The 16,507-nt window shown below is 41.2% G+C and overlaps 1 protein-coding gene across 1 annotated transcript in view; it reads left to right on the top strand.

Moving 5' to 3' along the window:
• The window catches only part of GLP2R (glucagon like peptide 2 receptor), a 49,327-nt gene that overhangs the window by 28,466 nt on the left and 4,354 nt on the right, over window positions 1-16,507 (top strand). Inside the window, exons 9-13 of the mRNA XM_032199813.1 lie at window positions 2,778-2,847; window positions 5,477-5,565; window positions 8,868-9,006; window positions 14,148-14,149; window positions 14,639-14,681. Coding sequence (XP_032055704.1) covers window positions 2,778-2,847; window positions 5,477-5,565; window positions 8,868-9,006; window positions 14,148-14,149; window positions 14,639-14,681 — 343 coding nt within the window. The remainder of the gene's footprint in view (window positions 1-2,777; window positions 2,848-5,476; window positions 5,566-8,867; window positions 9,007-14,147; window positions 14,150-14,638; window positions 14,682-16,507) is intronic.

Consider the following 16,507-nt stretch of genomic DNA (forward strand, 5'->3'; position numbering starts at 1 on the left):
ATTTTAGTCCTTTCACAGTAAACTAGTAGGAATTCATGGATTCACAAGCATAAATCAAGAAAGAAAATGAACTTTCACTGTTTCTCAAATGCAAACTATTTTATTCACTGTTCATGAATATGAACATGGAAATTACATGAAGCAAAATTTCAACACAAACATCTTCACTAAGAGTATCTTGTTAGCAAGAAATGAAGACCAGTGCTTTCATTGGAGACCACCTGTGGTTTGAGTTTAATTAACATTCACTGCCATCATTTTGGAAGAAAAAAAAAAACAACAAACAGTCATAACAGAAAATGACAAAACTGATATTCACAAAAAGCTGTTATTAGATGAATGTATTTAATATTCTGTGAATTAAATAGTAAGAGTAACCTGCACCAGTAGGCATCAGTTTTCCAGTCTTATGGTTTTCAGCATTTCTGTTAATGGCATCACATAGACTTTGTCTTTCATATATGATTTTCTTTGTTTTATTTCCCTATTTTATTTGTGGATCCTAGAGAGTTTTGTTTGAAATAGCAGTATAGTTATTAAGCAACATAATCAGGAACTGAATCAAATTTGCCCTCTCATAGAGTTACATGTTATATAGACCATAGTCCCACAGGGTTACAAGCTAATTAGCAAGAAAGAACATTTTCATATGAAAAATTAGAAGGTTGAATCAGGAGAAAAGAAGACATTTTCCTGCTGACAGAAAGTTAGTGAATGACTCAGTTTCAGGGTCAGTTCTATTCATCATTTTTACCAGTAATATGGATGCAGGATTGTAATGCATCCTCAGCAGTTTTGCTGATGATATTGAACTGGGAAGTTCAATATCATCAAAAACTCAAAAACTCCCAGGAGGGACAAGAGCATGAAGAGGGGTCTAGTTAGATTGGAGCAGCGGGTGATTAGCAAAGGCTTGAAACTCAATAAAAAAAGTGTAGTGTTCTGTGCATGGGACAGTGTAATGCCAGACACAGAAACAGACTGGGAGATGAGTGGCTCTAGAATGGCCCAGCAGAAAGGGATCTGGGGAGTTTTGGTCAACAGGAGGTTCCACATGAGCCAGTAGTAGTGTGCCCTGACAGCCAAGAGGGCAAACTGCATTTTGGGGTGCATTAAATACAGCATGGCCAGCCAGTAAAAGAAGTGATTCTCCAGCTGTATTTAGAATTTGTGTGGACTCAAGTTGAATATTCCATGCTGTTCTGGCCTCCAAAATATTAAAAGGATATTAAGGTCTTTGAAAGTGTCCAGAATAGAGCAACAAAGCTGGACTGGAAGGCATGTCATATGAGGAAAAGCTGAGGGCACCTGTGTTATCTAATCTGGAAAAGAGAAAGCCAAGAGGTGACCACATTGCTCTCCACAGCTACCAGAGGAGAGGAAGCAGGGATGGAGGTGCCGGTCTCTTCTACCTGGCAACTGATGACATAATGAGTGAGAATTGTACAAAGTAGTGCCATGGAAAGTTCATGGGAGCCTGTTCCAAAGTGCAACCACCCTCACAGTGAAGAACCTCTTCCTGATGTCCAGCCTGACCCTCCCCTGTGGCAGCTTGACACCATCCCCTTGGGTCCTACCGCTGGTCACTAAAGTTCACACCAGATATAAGGGAAAAATTCTTTACACTGAGGGTGGCCAAACACTGGTTTCCTAGTGAGATAGTTGATGCCCCGTGCCTGTCAGTGTTCAAGAGTCATTTGGAAAATTACCTAATTAATATACTTTATCTTTCAGTTAACCAGGCAGTTGGTCTTAATGGTCTTTCTAGATCCTTTCCAGCTGAACCATTCCATTCCATTCCATTCCATTCCATTCCATTCCATTCTATTCCCAGAGACAGGATGCATACTTTTTAGTTAGTCAAAAAGCAGTCACAGTTTGCAGCTTATCCTTTTCCAGTTTATGGATTTAAATGACTAAATTTCAGTAAGATTTATCCCACTACGAAGGTTCAGTGCCACATAAAGTTGTTGTGGGGATCCAAAGAATCATAGAATACCCTGGGTTGGAAGGGATCTTAATGACCATCTAGTTCCAACCCCCTGCCGTGGTCAGGGATGCCACCCACTACATCAGGTTGCCCAGGGCTTCATCCAAACTAGTCTCAAACACCTCCAAGAATGGGACATCCACAACTTCTCTGGGCAACTTGTTCCAGTGTCTCACCACTCTCATAGTAAAGAATTTCCTCCTAACATCTACTTTAAATCTCCCCACTTTCAGTTTAATCTGTTCTCCCTTGTCCTATCAGTACCTGCCCATGTAAAAACAAAAACCAACCAAACAAAAAAAAACCACCCTACATCTTTTTTATAAGACCCCTTTAAGTATTGAAAAGCTTCAATATGGTCACCATAGAGCCTTCTCTTCTCCAGGCTCAACTACCCGAGCTCTTTCAGCCTTTCTTCATAGAATAGGTACTCCAGCCCTCTGATCATCTTCATGGCTCTTCTCTATCAGACTCACATCTTCCTTGTGCTGGGGTCCCCAGACCTGGAAGCAGTACTCCCAGTGAAGTCTTACAAGGGCATATTAGAGAGGGACAAGAGTTTGCCAAGTACACAACCTATGGAAACTTCTCTCAAGATCCTAATGGAAAGATTTTCAGAAAACATAGCAGTTGTTGGTGAGACTCCGCCTATTTTAATTCAATTGCTCCTGAATGTCACCTAAAAAAAATAAAATTTGTCAAATTCCCTTTGAAATATATACATTATTTCAGCTTTCTAATTTATTTATATGAAAATAATGTAATTATCATTCAAATTATTCTGCAGGTGCTGGGGAACAAATGATCACATGGGAATCTGGTGGATCATCCGAGGACCTATGTTGTTTTCCATTACAGTAAGAATTATTTTATCTTTTCCAATATCATACACAAATACGGCTTTTGTGACGCTTTCTCCCAGTGTAATCCAATCCTTGGACTGGAGGACATGAGATAGAAAAGACTGTAGATGAGATCTCTTACTTTGTGGGGCTAGACATAGCTTCACTTTGTCTATCTGTAAGCAACAAGAATTTCAGTAATAGTCTCTCAAAACACTGCTGTGTATCTATGCAGTGAATTCTGCACAGTTCTGCACAAACACAAAGCCTTTTGCTGCTCATAATTTTAGCCTAACTTCATGCAGTGAGCAGCTGACTTTGGAGAGTCCTACAATGCGGTGAGCATCTACAGAGTAAATTCATGTGATAACAAGGACAGAGAGAACTAGCAACAGAAAGTAAAAATGGTCATGGAGAGAAAGCTCTTATCAGGCATCAGAAGAATGGAATAAACTGGAGCATGGCTTGATAAGACTAAGGTACAGTTTAAAATAATAATAAAATTGCACAGAAGACTAAACTTGAAATTGGGTGATAATGAAGAGATGAAAAAAGCATGAACAGAACAATTCATGAGGACATAATTGTGAGCACAGATTTTTGATAGGTGGGGCTATGGTGTCTATCCATAATTATCTTTTTTTTTACAAAGCCAGCAAGGCATAAAAGGATTAGAGGAATAGGTGATTAGTTTAGCATATTGTTAATCTTTCTGAGATAGCAAATGTACAGAAGAGATGTTCTTTACTTATGCAAGGATTGCTCAAAGTGCAATACTGAGGCACTGATGCATGTGGAAAGAACATTGTTTTCTGTTACAATGGAGAAAAGCTGTAGAAATTATTACTTTTGCAAAGAAACAATGGACTGTTTTGCTGCTGCTGAGTTGGAGAAAGCCATAGGAGAGAGAAAGTGGACATAGATGTGAAGCAGAGAAACACATTTAACAAGCAGTCAACGAAAAGTAAATAACTTGAAGGGCAATAGAGCTCTTTGTCTCTGTCTGTCTGTCTATCTCAAAAAGACAGTGGAGAGAAGAGCCAGAAAAGAAAGGGAAGAGGCCTGATTGTTGAGAAGAGACACAAGCTGAAAGTGTTCAAGACTGAAACTGCCCCAAAACCGAGTGAGAGTTCAAGACAGACAAAGTCCAAAACTGAGGGGATCTGAACCTATTTTTTCCTGGATATGTCTAATTCTGAAGGAAGACTGGATTGCCAATTTACATTTTTGGAGCTTGGGTAGAAAATAAACAGCTAGTGGAACATAACAAGCAAAAACAAATACTAGAATTTCTATTATATTAAAGAGATCCAAGAGTTTTACTTTTGTTGTAAGAATGTTACATTCATTGATGTTAGTATGCTCAACCCAGAGCAAGTTCCCTGAATAACATGAAACTAAACAGATCTAAGAGTTAGGAATGAATTCATAAATAATTTGAAGAATAGCACTTGGATGGAGAGTATCAGTAGTTTAAAAACACCTTTTAATAAAGATATTTCTGCATGATTTCCTGTTAGCTAGTGACATGGTAGGGCATAATCTTTGCTGGTGTAAATCAGTGCAAAGAACTGAGGAACTGAAAAGTTTGCCAATGACACTAAGCTGTGTTGTGCAGTTAACAGGCTGGAGGGAAAGGATGGCATCCAGAGGGCTCTTGACAGACATGAGAGGTGGGCTGGTGAGAACCTCATTATGCCCCTGTGACATAATGATGACTCTTTTTCCTCTGAAAAAAATCAAACCAAACCAACTTGAATTACTGAGATCTTACACTTTGGAACTCCATCTATTTATGTTTCCATTTTCAGGTGTCTGTTTTAAAGAGAATAATATCTCCTTATCGCCCTTTGATATTTTAAAGATCTATCTGTGCACATTTGTAGAGAACAGTATGAAAAGTGTATGATTTTTTATACAGGACAATAACAGGACTATACAACAAATGAAGACAAGAAAAGTAGTCCTGAATAACTGTCCATTGACCAAATTGGGAAACACCATTCCATGTTAAAATTAAAACATAATTTTGTAATGGAAGATCACAAATCATAACATACATGTAAATCAGGCTGAAATAAGGCAATGTTAAATTTCCTAACTGCACAACTTGAATTATCTTTTTGTATAGGGCTTTTTGTTTGTGGAAGTAAAATAGTTAATGCTGTAAAGGCCTTTGCAGGCCACACTAGATGGGAAATATTGTCAGGTTAGTCTCAGTCAAGTCAGAACAATTTTATTAACATTGAGTTATTTGTAAATGGATGCACTGCCCAGAGCTTCCTTATCTGGTTGACTAGAAAGTACTTATCTAGAGAATTCCAAGTGCTGCTGTTGTTCAACCACATCCTGCCTATCTGACTAATTTTGGTGAAAAGTTTTATAACTTAAAGGTACATTAATGCTGTAAGTGTCTCACTGGGAGAGAGCACAGCCTATCAGCATAACCTGTCACTACTGCTCTGTGCTCTCTCCCAAGGCTGTACTAATAACCTGCTTCTGTTCTGACCTGAACACAGTTGCATTCTGGTTATTTAACATCAGGTTTTACAAATATTTAATGCAAATTTCATGCCTCTTTTATAGCCATATGAATAATGACATCAAATCTTGTGTAAACAACCAATATATATTTTCTTTCAAGGTTAATTTTGGCATCTTCTTAAAAATTCTAAGGATGCTGATTTCCAAACTGAAAGCCCAGCAGATGAGCTTTCATGACTACAAATACAGGTATGTAATAAACACGAAGAAATCCTAGTCTTTTTTTTTTTTTTTTTCTTTAATGCATCAGAATATTCCCAATGTGAACTTGCAAACTACACATTTACCTACCACCACCAATGTAAAAGGTATTCAGAATTTGATATATGAAAGCCAAATAGGGAAACAGGTTCCACAAATAGTTTCTCATCTGAGTAAGGAGGATAAGTTATTGCCTGTGTGCTGAGCATTATGGGTATTTTCTCAAGGAGTTTGCAACGCCATAAGACTTCTGCACTCATGTAACTAGACTATACAAAGATAGTCTTAACTGCTGTGACGCTTTTATTTTCCTTGATTGTGACAAAGGGCCCTCAAAAGAAAAGGAGGTTCAGAAGATTTGTGGGACATTCCTAGGTGACACTAGCATTTATGTCTTTTTCACAGACACAGACACCATTGATTGAAGAATATCCCTCTTCTTCTTGTAAATCCAGATGAGAAAGCTAGCCTTAGTCTGCACTCTTGCTAGCCTTCCTGTGTTGTTTCCTAGCCAGAGTCTCAATGGTGCAGCATGTCTTACATGAAGTCCTAGAACTGACTTCTGCACGAACACGTTCCCACTTTATGGGAACATCAAGGACAGGCTGCTCAGCAAGAGCAGGTGAACCAGAAGCAAAGGACGACAGCAAGGCAGGCAGGAGCAGTGATCTAATTGACAAGGGGCATAGACTCACAGTACTATAATGATCAGGGCAGGTCCAATGAAAGTAGTCAAGATAGTCAGTTGTCCAGTGGTCATCAGACAAGTCCATAGTGAAGGACAAGAGAGCTGCAAGGTCAAGCCAGGAAATCACATGTAATATGAAAACTGCAATTAAACAAATGGAAACCAGAGGATATGCTGTTTTACATATTTAATCTCTTTCCAATTCTTAGTATCATTTGTTATTAACAGCTTTGTGAAGCCCTGTCTCCTACTACAGTCCTACCTTACTTATATGAAGTATTTTATTGTCTAATGCAACTTAGGGGATATGGCCAACCTTTTTAAGGGATATGGCCAACCTCTTTTTAGTGGTCTGTGGAGACAGGACAAGGGGTAATGGCCACAAAATGGAGCACAGGAAGTTCCACACCAATACGCGAAGGAACTTCTTCACAGTGAGTGTGACAGAGCACTGGAACAGGCTGCCCAGGAAGGTTGAGGAGACTCCTTCTCTGGAGATATTCAAGACCCATCTGGACGCTTACCTGTGCAACCTGCTCTAGAGAACCTGCATTGGCAGGAGAGTTGGTCCCAATGATATCTGGAGGTCACTTTCAACCCTTACAATTCTGTGATTCTGTGAACTGGATGGGGGGGGAGTGGGAGGCCATTCCAGTATTAAGTTCCTAGTAAATTCCAATATTAAATCCTCAACAAGGAACCTATTTCCATATTCCATATTCCTTCCCATCAGTGCTGAGTACTGAGGGACAATCGCTTCCTTAGTCCTGCTGGCCACACTATTTCTGGGGCAGGCCAGAATGGCATTGGCCTCCTTGTCCACTTGGGCACACTACTGGCTCAAGATCACGTGTTGGCTGTTGACCTAGTTTACTCCTGGAAACTATGCTAAGGCACATGGAAAATAGGGAGGTGATTGGTGACATCCAGCATAGCTTCAGAAAGGGCAGGTCATGTCTGCCAAATCTGATAGCCTTCTAGTAGGGCGCTAAAGCATTGGTGGACCTATCTGAAAGAGCAACTGACATCATCTACCTGGACTTGTGCAAAGCATTTGACACTGACCCACATGAAATTCTTGTCTCTAAATTAGAGAGACATGGAATTGACGGATGGACCACTTCGTAGGTAAGGAATTGGCTGGATGATTGCACTCAAAGTGTTGTGGTAACTGGCTCAATGTCCAAGCGGAGATCAGTAACGATTAGTGGTGTTCCTCAGAGGTCAGTATTGGGGGACCAGCTATAACATCTTTATAGGTGACATGGACAGTGGGGTAAGTGCACCCTCAGCAAGTTTGCCAATGACACTAACCTGTGTGGTGCAGTCAACATGTTGGAGGAAAGGGATGGCATCCAGAGAGACCTTGACAGACATGAGAGGTGGGCCTGTATGAACTTAATAAGGTTCAATAAGGCCAAGTGCAAGGTCCTGGATCTGGGCCAAGGCAATCCCAAGCACAAATACAGGCTGGGTGGAGAATGAATTGAGCACAGCTATGAGGAGAAGGACTTGAGGGTGTTGGATGACAAGAAGCTCAACATAAGCCAGCAGTGTGTGCAATTGCAGCCCAGAAAACCAACTGTATCCTGCGCTGCTTTCAAAATAAGCATGGCCAGCAGGGCAAGGGAAGTTATTCTCCCCTTCTGCTCTGCTCTCGAGACCCCACCTGGACCACTGCATTCAGCTCTGGGACCCCCAGCACATGAAGAATATGTACGTATTAGAACGAGTCCAGGGGAGAGCCACAAGGATGATCAAAGAGATGGAGCACCTCCCAAAATATTTTATGATGATTCTGTGATTCTATGACTAACACTCCAGTTCCTTTTCTGCTGGGCACTTTTCCAGCCAGTTGTGCCCACATCTATACTGTTTGGTTGAAAGTCATGAAACTGGATGCAGCTCATCAGTGTAGGCTATGCATATCTCTCTGAAGATCCTTCTTAGCCTCAAGCAGATCAACGCTCTCACACAACATGGTGTCAGCTGCAGACTTACTGAGGGTGCACTTGATCTTCTCATCAAGATCACTGCTTAAAACGTTAAACAAAACTGAACCAAATACTGAGCCCTGGGGAACACCACTAGTGACCAGCTGCCAAACAGATTTAACTCCATTCACAACAATTTGGGCCTGGCCATGCAGCCAGTTTTGTACCCAGCAGACAGTACATCCATTCAACCCATGAGCAGCCAGTTTCTCCAAGAGAAAGATATGGGAAACAGTACCAAATGCATTGCTAAAGTCCAAATATACAACATCCACAGCCTTTCCCTTGTATTGTTGTTCAGGTTAGTAAGGCAGGACCTGCCTTTCATAAACCCATGCTGACTGGGTCTGATAACCTGGTGGTCCTGTATGTATTGTGTGATGACATTCAAGATGACCTGCTCCATCACCTTCCTTTACACCAAAGTCAGACTGACAGGCCTGTAATACCCCAAATCCTCCTTCTTGCCATTTTGTAGATGGGCATCACATTTGCTCATCTCCCTGGTTAGCAGAAAAATAATTTCTGGAATATTTTCTTTGTAGATTAATTTTAACCTTTTACAAAGGATGTTAAATAATACCATAATCAAACATTTTCTTTTTAAGATTGGCAAGATCTACACTTGTTCTGATTCCATTGTTGGGGATTCATGAATTTATATTTACCTTCATCACTGATGAACATGTGCAAGGACTTTCAAGATATATCAGACTTTTCATTCAGCTGACAATGAGCTCATTTCATGTAAGTACTCTTTTGCAAGTACTTTTTAGGGGTCAGATATCCACATATGTATGTTGTTCACATGTAGATACCACAGACATATAGTATTATTTTTTAATGTTATACTCCAGCCTGTAACGTCTTTAAATATATTGTAAGACTGAGATGATGAAAAATTCACAGAGAGAATTTCACATGTGAAAAATCTTCTGGAGTTCTGGTGAGATTTGTCAGTAAGCTTTCATGGGTGAAACAGATAGATGGACTAGCATCTGCAGACAGAAAAAAAACTCCCCACCTTGAAAACAATTTTTCCACAGTCAGTGGAGTGTTTTAAAGATATTTGTGCACTTGACTCCCTTTTAGAACCCTGCCTTTGTAGGGTGTAAGTATGAACAAACTTGAAGCAGTGAAGGAAAGTGTAAAGTTCTGGCAGCTCTGCACCCTTGTATCTTGGGCTGCAAACATGAAGGTGTGAAGGAACCACACTCAATTACATTGGTTAATGCTAAGTAGTCCAAATTCCACAGCTAGCTATTACTGAAAATGAATGGTGTTTCTTAGATAATCACTTATGCACAAGTACACGTATTTGACTGTAACTATTTGTTTTACAGTTCAAAAATGACAAAGAATGAAAATGCCAGTCATTCAGCACTGTACATTGCTGTCTGCTTCAATATGTATTATATAAAGTTGCTGAGTAACGAGTATTTTTTTCATGTAGTACTCCTGTTAAACTACCTTCTTAGCAAAGTTGTCCTTTGCCCATGAAAGATGATATATAAGAGATCAGTGGAAGCACTCTTACCCTGCTATATCTTCCTGCCTTAAACATCTTGGTGATATAGGACAGTTATCTTCAGGTCTCCTTTCTTTAATGTGGTGCTAAGGAAGATCTCTACCCAGAAATCCTTATTACTCACCAGTTCACTTATTTTTGACATACCTGTGCCCTCTGCTATTTTCTGAGACATGAAGACATCAAAACGCTTTCCCCACAATTTATTGTAATATTTGCATTTAACTTGTCAGTATGCACTGGTGGATGGTGTATGCATCAATGATTTGACACTGTTATTGAACCACTAATGAAAAATTTCGCACATAGTTTGAAGGGGAAAACCATCCAGGCAGGCAGAAGGGAGTTCATCTAGAACCATCCCTAAGAGGACTGGCTGATATTGTGTGGAAGTGCATGTTCCTCAGATAAACATATCCTTACTTGGAGAGATTGCAGTGTCTAGATGTTATTTTAAGCAACACAACCATATTAAGTGAAAACTTTATTTACTGGCTTTTAAAATAAGACTGATGTAGAAGAGAACTTACTCAACCCTGCTAGAAACTTCATTTCATTTAGAGAAACATGCAGATGCTCTGATATATGGCAAGTTTAGAAGAAAAAAATTACATTTGTTTAATCTGTATGTCTTCTCAGTAGTTTTAAAGCACAGTTAAACTGTTTTGCTAAAGAAAACAAGTTATCTGGGATCTCATCTGGAGGTTTTAACTCAAACATTTTCAAAAATCAAAAAATAAATTCTAAATAAGAGTTCTTTTCTAGCTATCACACAGAATCACACAGAATTTCTAGGCTGGAAGAGACCTCAAGATCATCGAGTCCAACCTCTGACCTAACGCTAACAATCCCCACTAAACCATATCCCTAAGCTCTACATCTAAACGTCTTTTAAAGACTTCCAGGGATGGTGACTCAACCACTTCCCTGGGCAGCCTGTTCCAGTGTCCAACAACCCTTTCGGTAAAGAAGTTCTTCCTAACATCTAACCTAAAACTCCCCTGGCTCAACTTAAGCCCATTCCCCCTCATCCTGTCACCAGGCACGTGGGAGAACAGACCAACCCCCACCTCACTACAGCCTCCTTTAAGGTACCTCTAGAGAGCGATAAGGTCACCCCTGAGCCTCCTTTTCTCCAGGCTGAACAAGCCCAGCTCCCTCAGCTGCTCCTCGTAGGACTTGTTCTCCAGGCCCCTCACCAGCTTCGTCGCCCTTCTCTGCACCCGCTCAAGCACCTCGATGTCCTTCTTGTAGCGAGGGGCCCAAAACTGAACACAGTACTTGAGATGCTGCCTCACCAGAGCCGAGTACAGGGGGACAATCACTTCCCCCTGGCCTGCTGGCCACACTGCTTCTTATACAAGCCAGGATGCTGTTGGCCACCTTGGCCATCTGAGCACACTGCTGGCTCATATTCAGCTGACTATCAACCATCACTCCCAGGTCCTTCTCTGCCTGGCAGCTCTCCAACCATTCCTCTCCCAGCCTGTAGCTCTGCTTGGGGTTATTGCGCCCCAGGTGCAGGACCTGGCACTTGGCCTTGTTGACCTTCATGCAGTTGACCTCAGCCCATCGGTGCAGCCTATCCAGATCCTCCTGCAGAGCTTTCCTACCCTCAAGCAGATCGACACACGCGCATAACTTGGTGTCATCTGCAAACTTACTGAGGGTGCACTCAATGCCCTCGTCCAGATCATCGATGAAGATATTAAAGAGGACATTAAAGAGGACCAGCCCCAGCACCGAGCCCTGGGGGACGCCACTAGTGGCTGGCCTCCAACTGGACTTGACTCCATTCACCACGACTCTTTGGGCCCGGCTATCCAGCCAGTTTCTAACCCAACGAAGCGTGCGCCAGTCCAAGCTAAGAGCAGCCATTTTCTTGAGGAGAATGCTGTGGGAGACAGTGTCAAAAGCCTTGCTGAAGTCAAGGTAGACCACATCCACAGCCTTTCCCTCGTCCACCCAGCGCGTCACTTTGTCATAGAAGGAGATCAGGTTCGTCAAGCAGGACCTGCCTTTCATAAACCCATGCTGACTGGGCCTGATCGCCAGCTTGCCCTGCAAGTGCTGCGTGATGACTCTCAGGAGGATCTGCTCCATGAGCTTCCCTGGCACTGAGGGCAAACTTACAGGCCTGTAGTTTCCCGGGTCTGCCCTCCGGCCCTTCTTGTAGATGGGCGTCACATTTGCTAACCGCCAGTCAACTGGGACCTCCCCCGATCGCCAGGACTGCTGGTAAATGATGGACAGTGGCTTGGCCAGCTCCTCTGCCAGTTCTCTCAGTACCCTTGGGTGGATCCCATCCGGACCCATCGACTTGTGCACATCCAAGTGCCGTAGCAGGTCACCAACCAGTTCTTCATGGATAGTGAGTGCCACATCCTGCTCCCCATCCCCTTCCACCAGCTCAGGGTACTGGGTATCCAGAGAACAACCGATATTGCCGCTAAAGTCTGAGGCAAAGAAGGCATTGAGCACCTCCGCCTTTTCCTCATCTCTTGTAACTAAGTTTCCCCCCGCATCCAGTAAAGGATGGAGATTCTCCTTAGTCCTCCTTTTTGTGTTGATGTATTTATAGAAACGTTTTTTGTTATCTTTAATGGCAGTAGCCAGATTGAGCTCCAGATGAGCTTTGGCCTTCCTAATTTTGTCCCTGCACAGCCTCGCTACATCCTTAAAGTCCTCCCTAGTGGCCTGCCCACTTTTCCAAAGATTATAAACCCTCTTTTTTCTCCTAAGATCAAGCCACAATTCTCTGTTGAGTCAGGCTGGTCTTCTTCCCCACCAGCTCGTCTTTGGGCACGTGGGAAAAGACCGTTCCTGAGCCATTAAGATTTCCCTCTTGAAGAGCGCCCAGCCTTGATGCTATGATGCTTCTTTATTTCAGAAAGTGGGGCGATCTCATCATCTTGGCCACTTGGTGCATACGGACCGCACATGATAAAATACTGTCTTATGGTATATTAAAGACAGTTATTTAATGAGACATTTATCACATTTTTATTGCCATTAGAACTGGAGGACAATTATGAGGCTTACACATGAATGTACCCTTTCCTATTGGATAGCATGCCAATGAATATTTCTTATGAATTTCTACTGCTTCTTTTCGCTTCATATTCTGGTCGTTTAGAAGGTGTATGCCTTGGAAGTCATGAAATAGAAGAAAGATTTCTAAGAACAAAGTTCTATGTATGGCAAAGGAAGAAGCATTAAAAATATCAGGATATAAAACAAACAGCAAACATGAGTACACAGCTGAATTTGCCATCAACTAATGTGAATTTACTGTGTTTCTCCCTGTCATTGCATGTTCTACTTTTGCAGCAGCAGTGGATTTAATTCACACAGAAATTTATGAAACTTTGTTCAACATAGAGGTGCCATCAGTACTCATAAAGCTTTCTCCTAATTCGGTGACTTTCCACATTTTTGGTAATGAGTGGTACAAAGCTTGTGACATAGCAGCACCAAGTAATTCGGCTCCTATTTCTGCTTGTGGTGCTTGTGGGTCCAAATTCAGAGCTCATGCTCAGAATATATACGAGCAAACAAACAAACACGGCAGAGAACTGGATTTTCATGGAATTTCTACCCAAAGAGAGAATAATTTCTAAAAAAAAAAGGCTGCTTTTTAAACCACTTAACTTGTTTTTATGCATCAGAACCTTTCTCTGTGGAACAATATTTAGTGATTTTTTTTTCATATTTCTGTGAAATAACCCAGATGCAGAGAATTATTTAAAAGTTACATTAATAAATGGTATAGCAAAAGTACCGAGATCTTGCAACCACAATCCAGGTGAAGCATGAAATATGGTAGAATTAAAATACAGGGATAAAGCAATTGCAACTGCTACTTCTCCTGCACTTATTTCACTGATGTGGCAGACAGACTGTTCTTTTTCACACTTACTGGACATATGTTTAAAGAATAGGTGGTTCCAGACTTTTCAGGATTGCTAGAAAAATTCACTGTTGGCTCAGACTGTTACAGGTCAATGAATAAAAAATATTGAAGCTGCTGTACACATTAATTTCTTTTTAAGATTTTATATGAGAAAAACAGAAACACCTCTGGAAAAAAAAGTATGAATGTGAAAACAGATGAATGATATCAACTGGTTATGACACCTTTTTCCTTGTTATATGAACATTGCCTTGGGACTGATAGTCAACAACATTTATTCTCTTCATCAAAATCTGTGTGATAGATGTGTTTAGACATACTAAAGGAAGTTCATTTCCTGAAGCAATTGCCATAAATCTGTACATTTGTGCCAGACTGTTAGTCTGAGATGCATACACATAATCTGTTTTGATTTGAGATCAAAGACAGGGAGGAGGAAAATGGGAGGGGTAATTTTTGGCTTATCTTAAACAAGTTTGATTTCTAAAATTTCAAATCTTTTTTTTTTTTTTTTCCTTAAGGTGTTTACTTAAATCTGTTTCACAGGAGAAATGACTTTTCAAAATGGTCAGAACACACAATATATTTGCATTTTTGGATACAGGTCTAATAAGTCTAAAAGTAGCAGTTTCAGTATAACAGTGGTAGTCTTAAAAATAATGTTATAGTAAAATGTAGATAAAATGTAAGATCAGATAAGGTTGTATAGACTCTGTTCTTTAGCATCTGCACCAAAACACCTGCAATTGTGCCTTAATTTTGCTAAGGCACCATAGGAAAACAAGTTAATAAGTACTTCACTAATAAGAGAAGACAGATAGCTAGTTTCCATTCTGAAAATTAGGAAATGTTGTTTATATTTATGACTTTAGTACTAATGACATCGCTAAACTGAGACTTCAGGTATCTAACTTTTCTTTATTGTCTGTCTCTTACAGGGTTTTTTTTGTAGCAGTTTTATATTGCTTTGCCAATGGAGAGGTAAGAGTCACTTAATTATATGTTTTTAATCGATAAACAAAATATACTGACACCAAGAAGGATGAAAATACTGACTAGCTCTGATTATTTGGGAACATACTTGCATTCTTTTAAATTGATGTAAATATTTTGAACAAAGAAAGCAGTAAGACCTCTCAGGTCTGTATTCAAATTTAAGGTATTAAATTTGAGGTATTAAAGGTATTAAAGCTTGTGTTACTATGTGACACTGTGGAGGTATAAATGTCTGTGAAATAGCACTAAAGGCTTATTATCAGGTACCTAAACCCCATTCATTTACACAGATGAAATCTCAGACTTCGTGTTTGACTCTTGCCTTGCTTACCCCTGAAGTCTAGGCAAAGATGCAAAATTTGGAGTGCTTTAATATTAAAAAAGAACAAGTTGAAAAATATATTTTCATATGTGCACTTCACAGGACATCTCTAAATTTGATATGAGGCCATTTCTTGGCTGGAGATTGTCTTTTGCTAAGCCTCAAGAGTAATATGGGGGGGTTTGTTTACTCCACTCCAGAATTTAGGCTAATCAATAATGCCAATTTTGCAAGGATATGCCAGCAGAAAATCACAGAACAAGTCAGGAAGGGGCTTCAGGAAATACTTAGACCAACTTCTTGCTCGGTGCACTGTGAAGACTGAATTCAGCTATTTATCCTAATGAGCTTTGAAAATCTCCAAAGAAAGGTTCTACCATCTCTCTTGTCCTCTGCTCTGGTGCTTCACTGCTCTCACAAGGAAACATATTTTCTGTAGTTCCAGTTAGAACTTCTATTTTCTTTTACGACTGCTGGCTCGTATCCCTACAAAGCAACTCGGAGCTCAAAATCAAATGCAGCATTCAGATGTGGCCTGTGGTAGTTTTATTCTGCTGGGCAGCTGAGCTCTACCACAATTACTCTCTCACTCCCCCTCCTCAAAGGGAAAGAGGGAGAAAATATGATGCAAAGGGCTCAAGGATTGAGATAAAGATGGAGATCACTCAACAATTATCATGACAGGCAAAATAGGCTTGGAGTAGGGAGGTTAGTAATTTTTTTTTTTTTGCGTATTACTAGGAAACTAGAGAAGTGAGAAACAAAGGAAAGAAGCCCAAAATAACTTCCCCCCATCCACTCTCTTCCACCTGCTCCCCCTGAGCAGTGCAAGGGAATGGGGAAATGAGGCCTGCAGTCAGTCTATAGCACTTTGTCTCTGCTGCTCCTTCTCAGTCACTCTCCTCCCCTGCGCTGTGGAGTCCCTCCCACGGGATGCAGTCCTTCCTGAACTGATACTGCATGGGCTTCCCACTGGCAGCGGCCCTTCAAGAACAGCTCTAATTTTGGGTCCATACCATGGGCCCATCCATCAGGAGCACACTGCCCCAACATTGCTTCGCCCATGTGCAGAAGCTCCTGCCAGGTCAACAGCTCCTGTGTGGTCCCCTCTCCATGGGCTACAGGTCTGGCCCAGAGTCTGCTCTCGCAGGGGTTCTCCACAGGCTGCAGCTTCTTTCACGCAACATCTACCTGCTCCACTGTGGACTCCTTCATGGCCTGCAGTGTGAAAACCTGCTCCACTGTGATACTTCATGGGCTGTAGGGGGACAGCCTGCTCCACCAAGGGCCTCTGCACAGGCCACAGGGAAACTTCAGCTTCCATGCCTGGAACATTTCCTGCTCTCCTTCTTCAATGACCTGGATGTCTGCAAGGCTATTTCTCTTTCCTCTATCTCCTGGCTGCTGTTGTGCAGCATGATTTTTTTTCCCCTTTTCTTAAATATGCTCTCACAGAGGTGCAAACAAAATTGCTTATTGGCTCAGCTCT

Source organism: Aythya fuligula, chromosome 18 (assembly GCF_009819795.1).
Source record: "Aythya fuligula isolate bAytFul2 chromosome 18, bAytFul2.pri, whole genome shotgun sequence".
In the NCBI taxonomy this organism is placed as follows: domain Eukaryota; kingdom Metazoa; phylum Chordata; class Aves; order Anseriformes; family Anatidae; genus Aythya; species Aythya fuligula.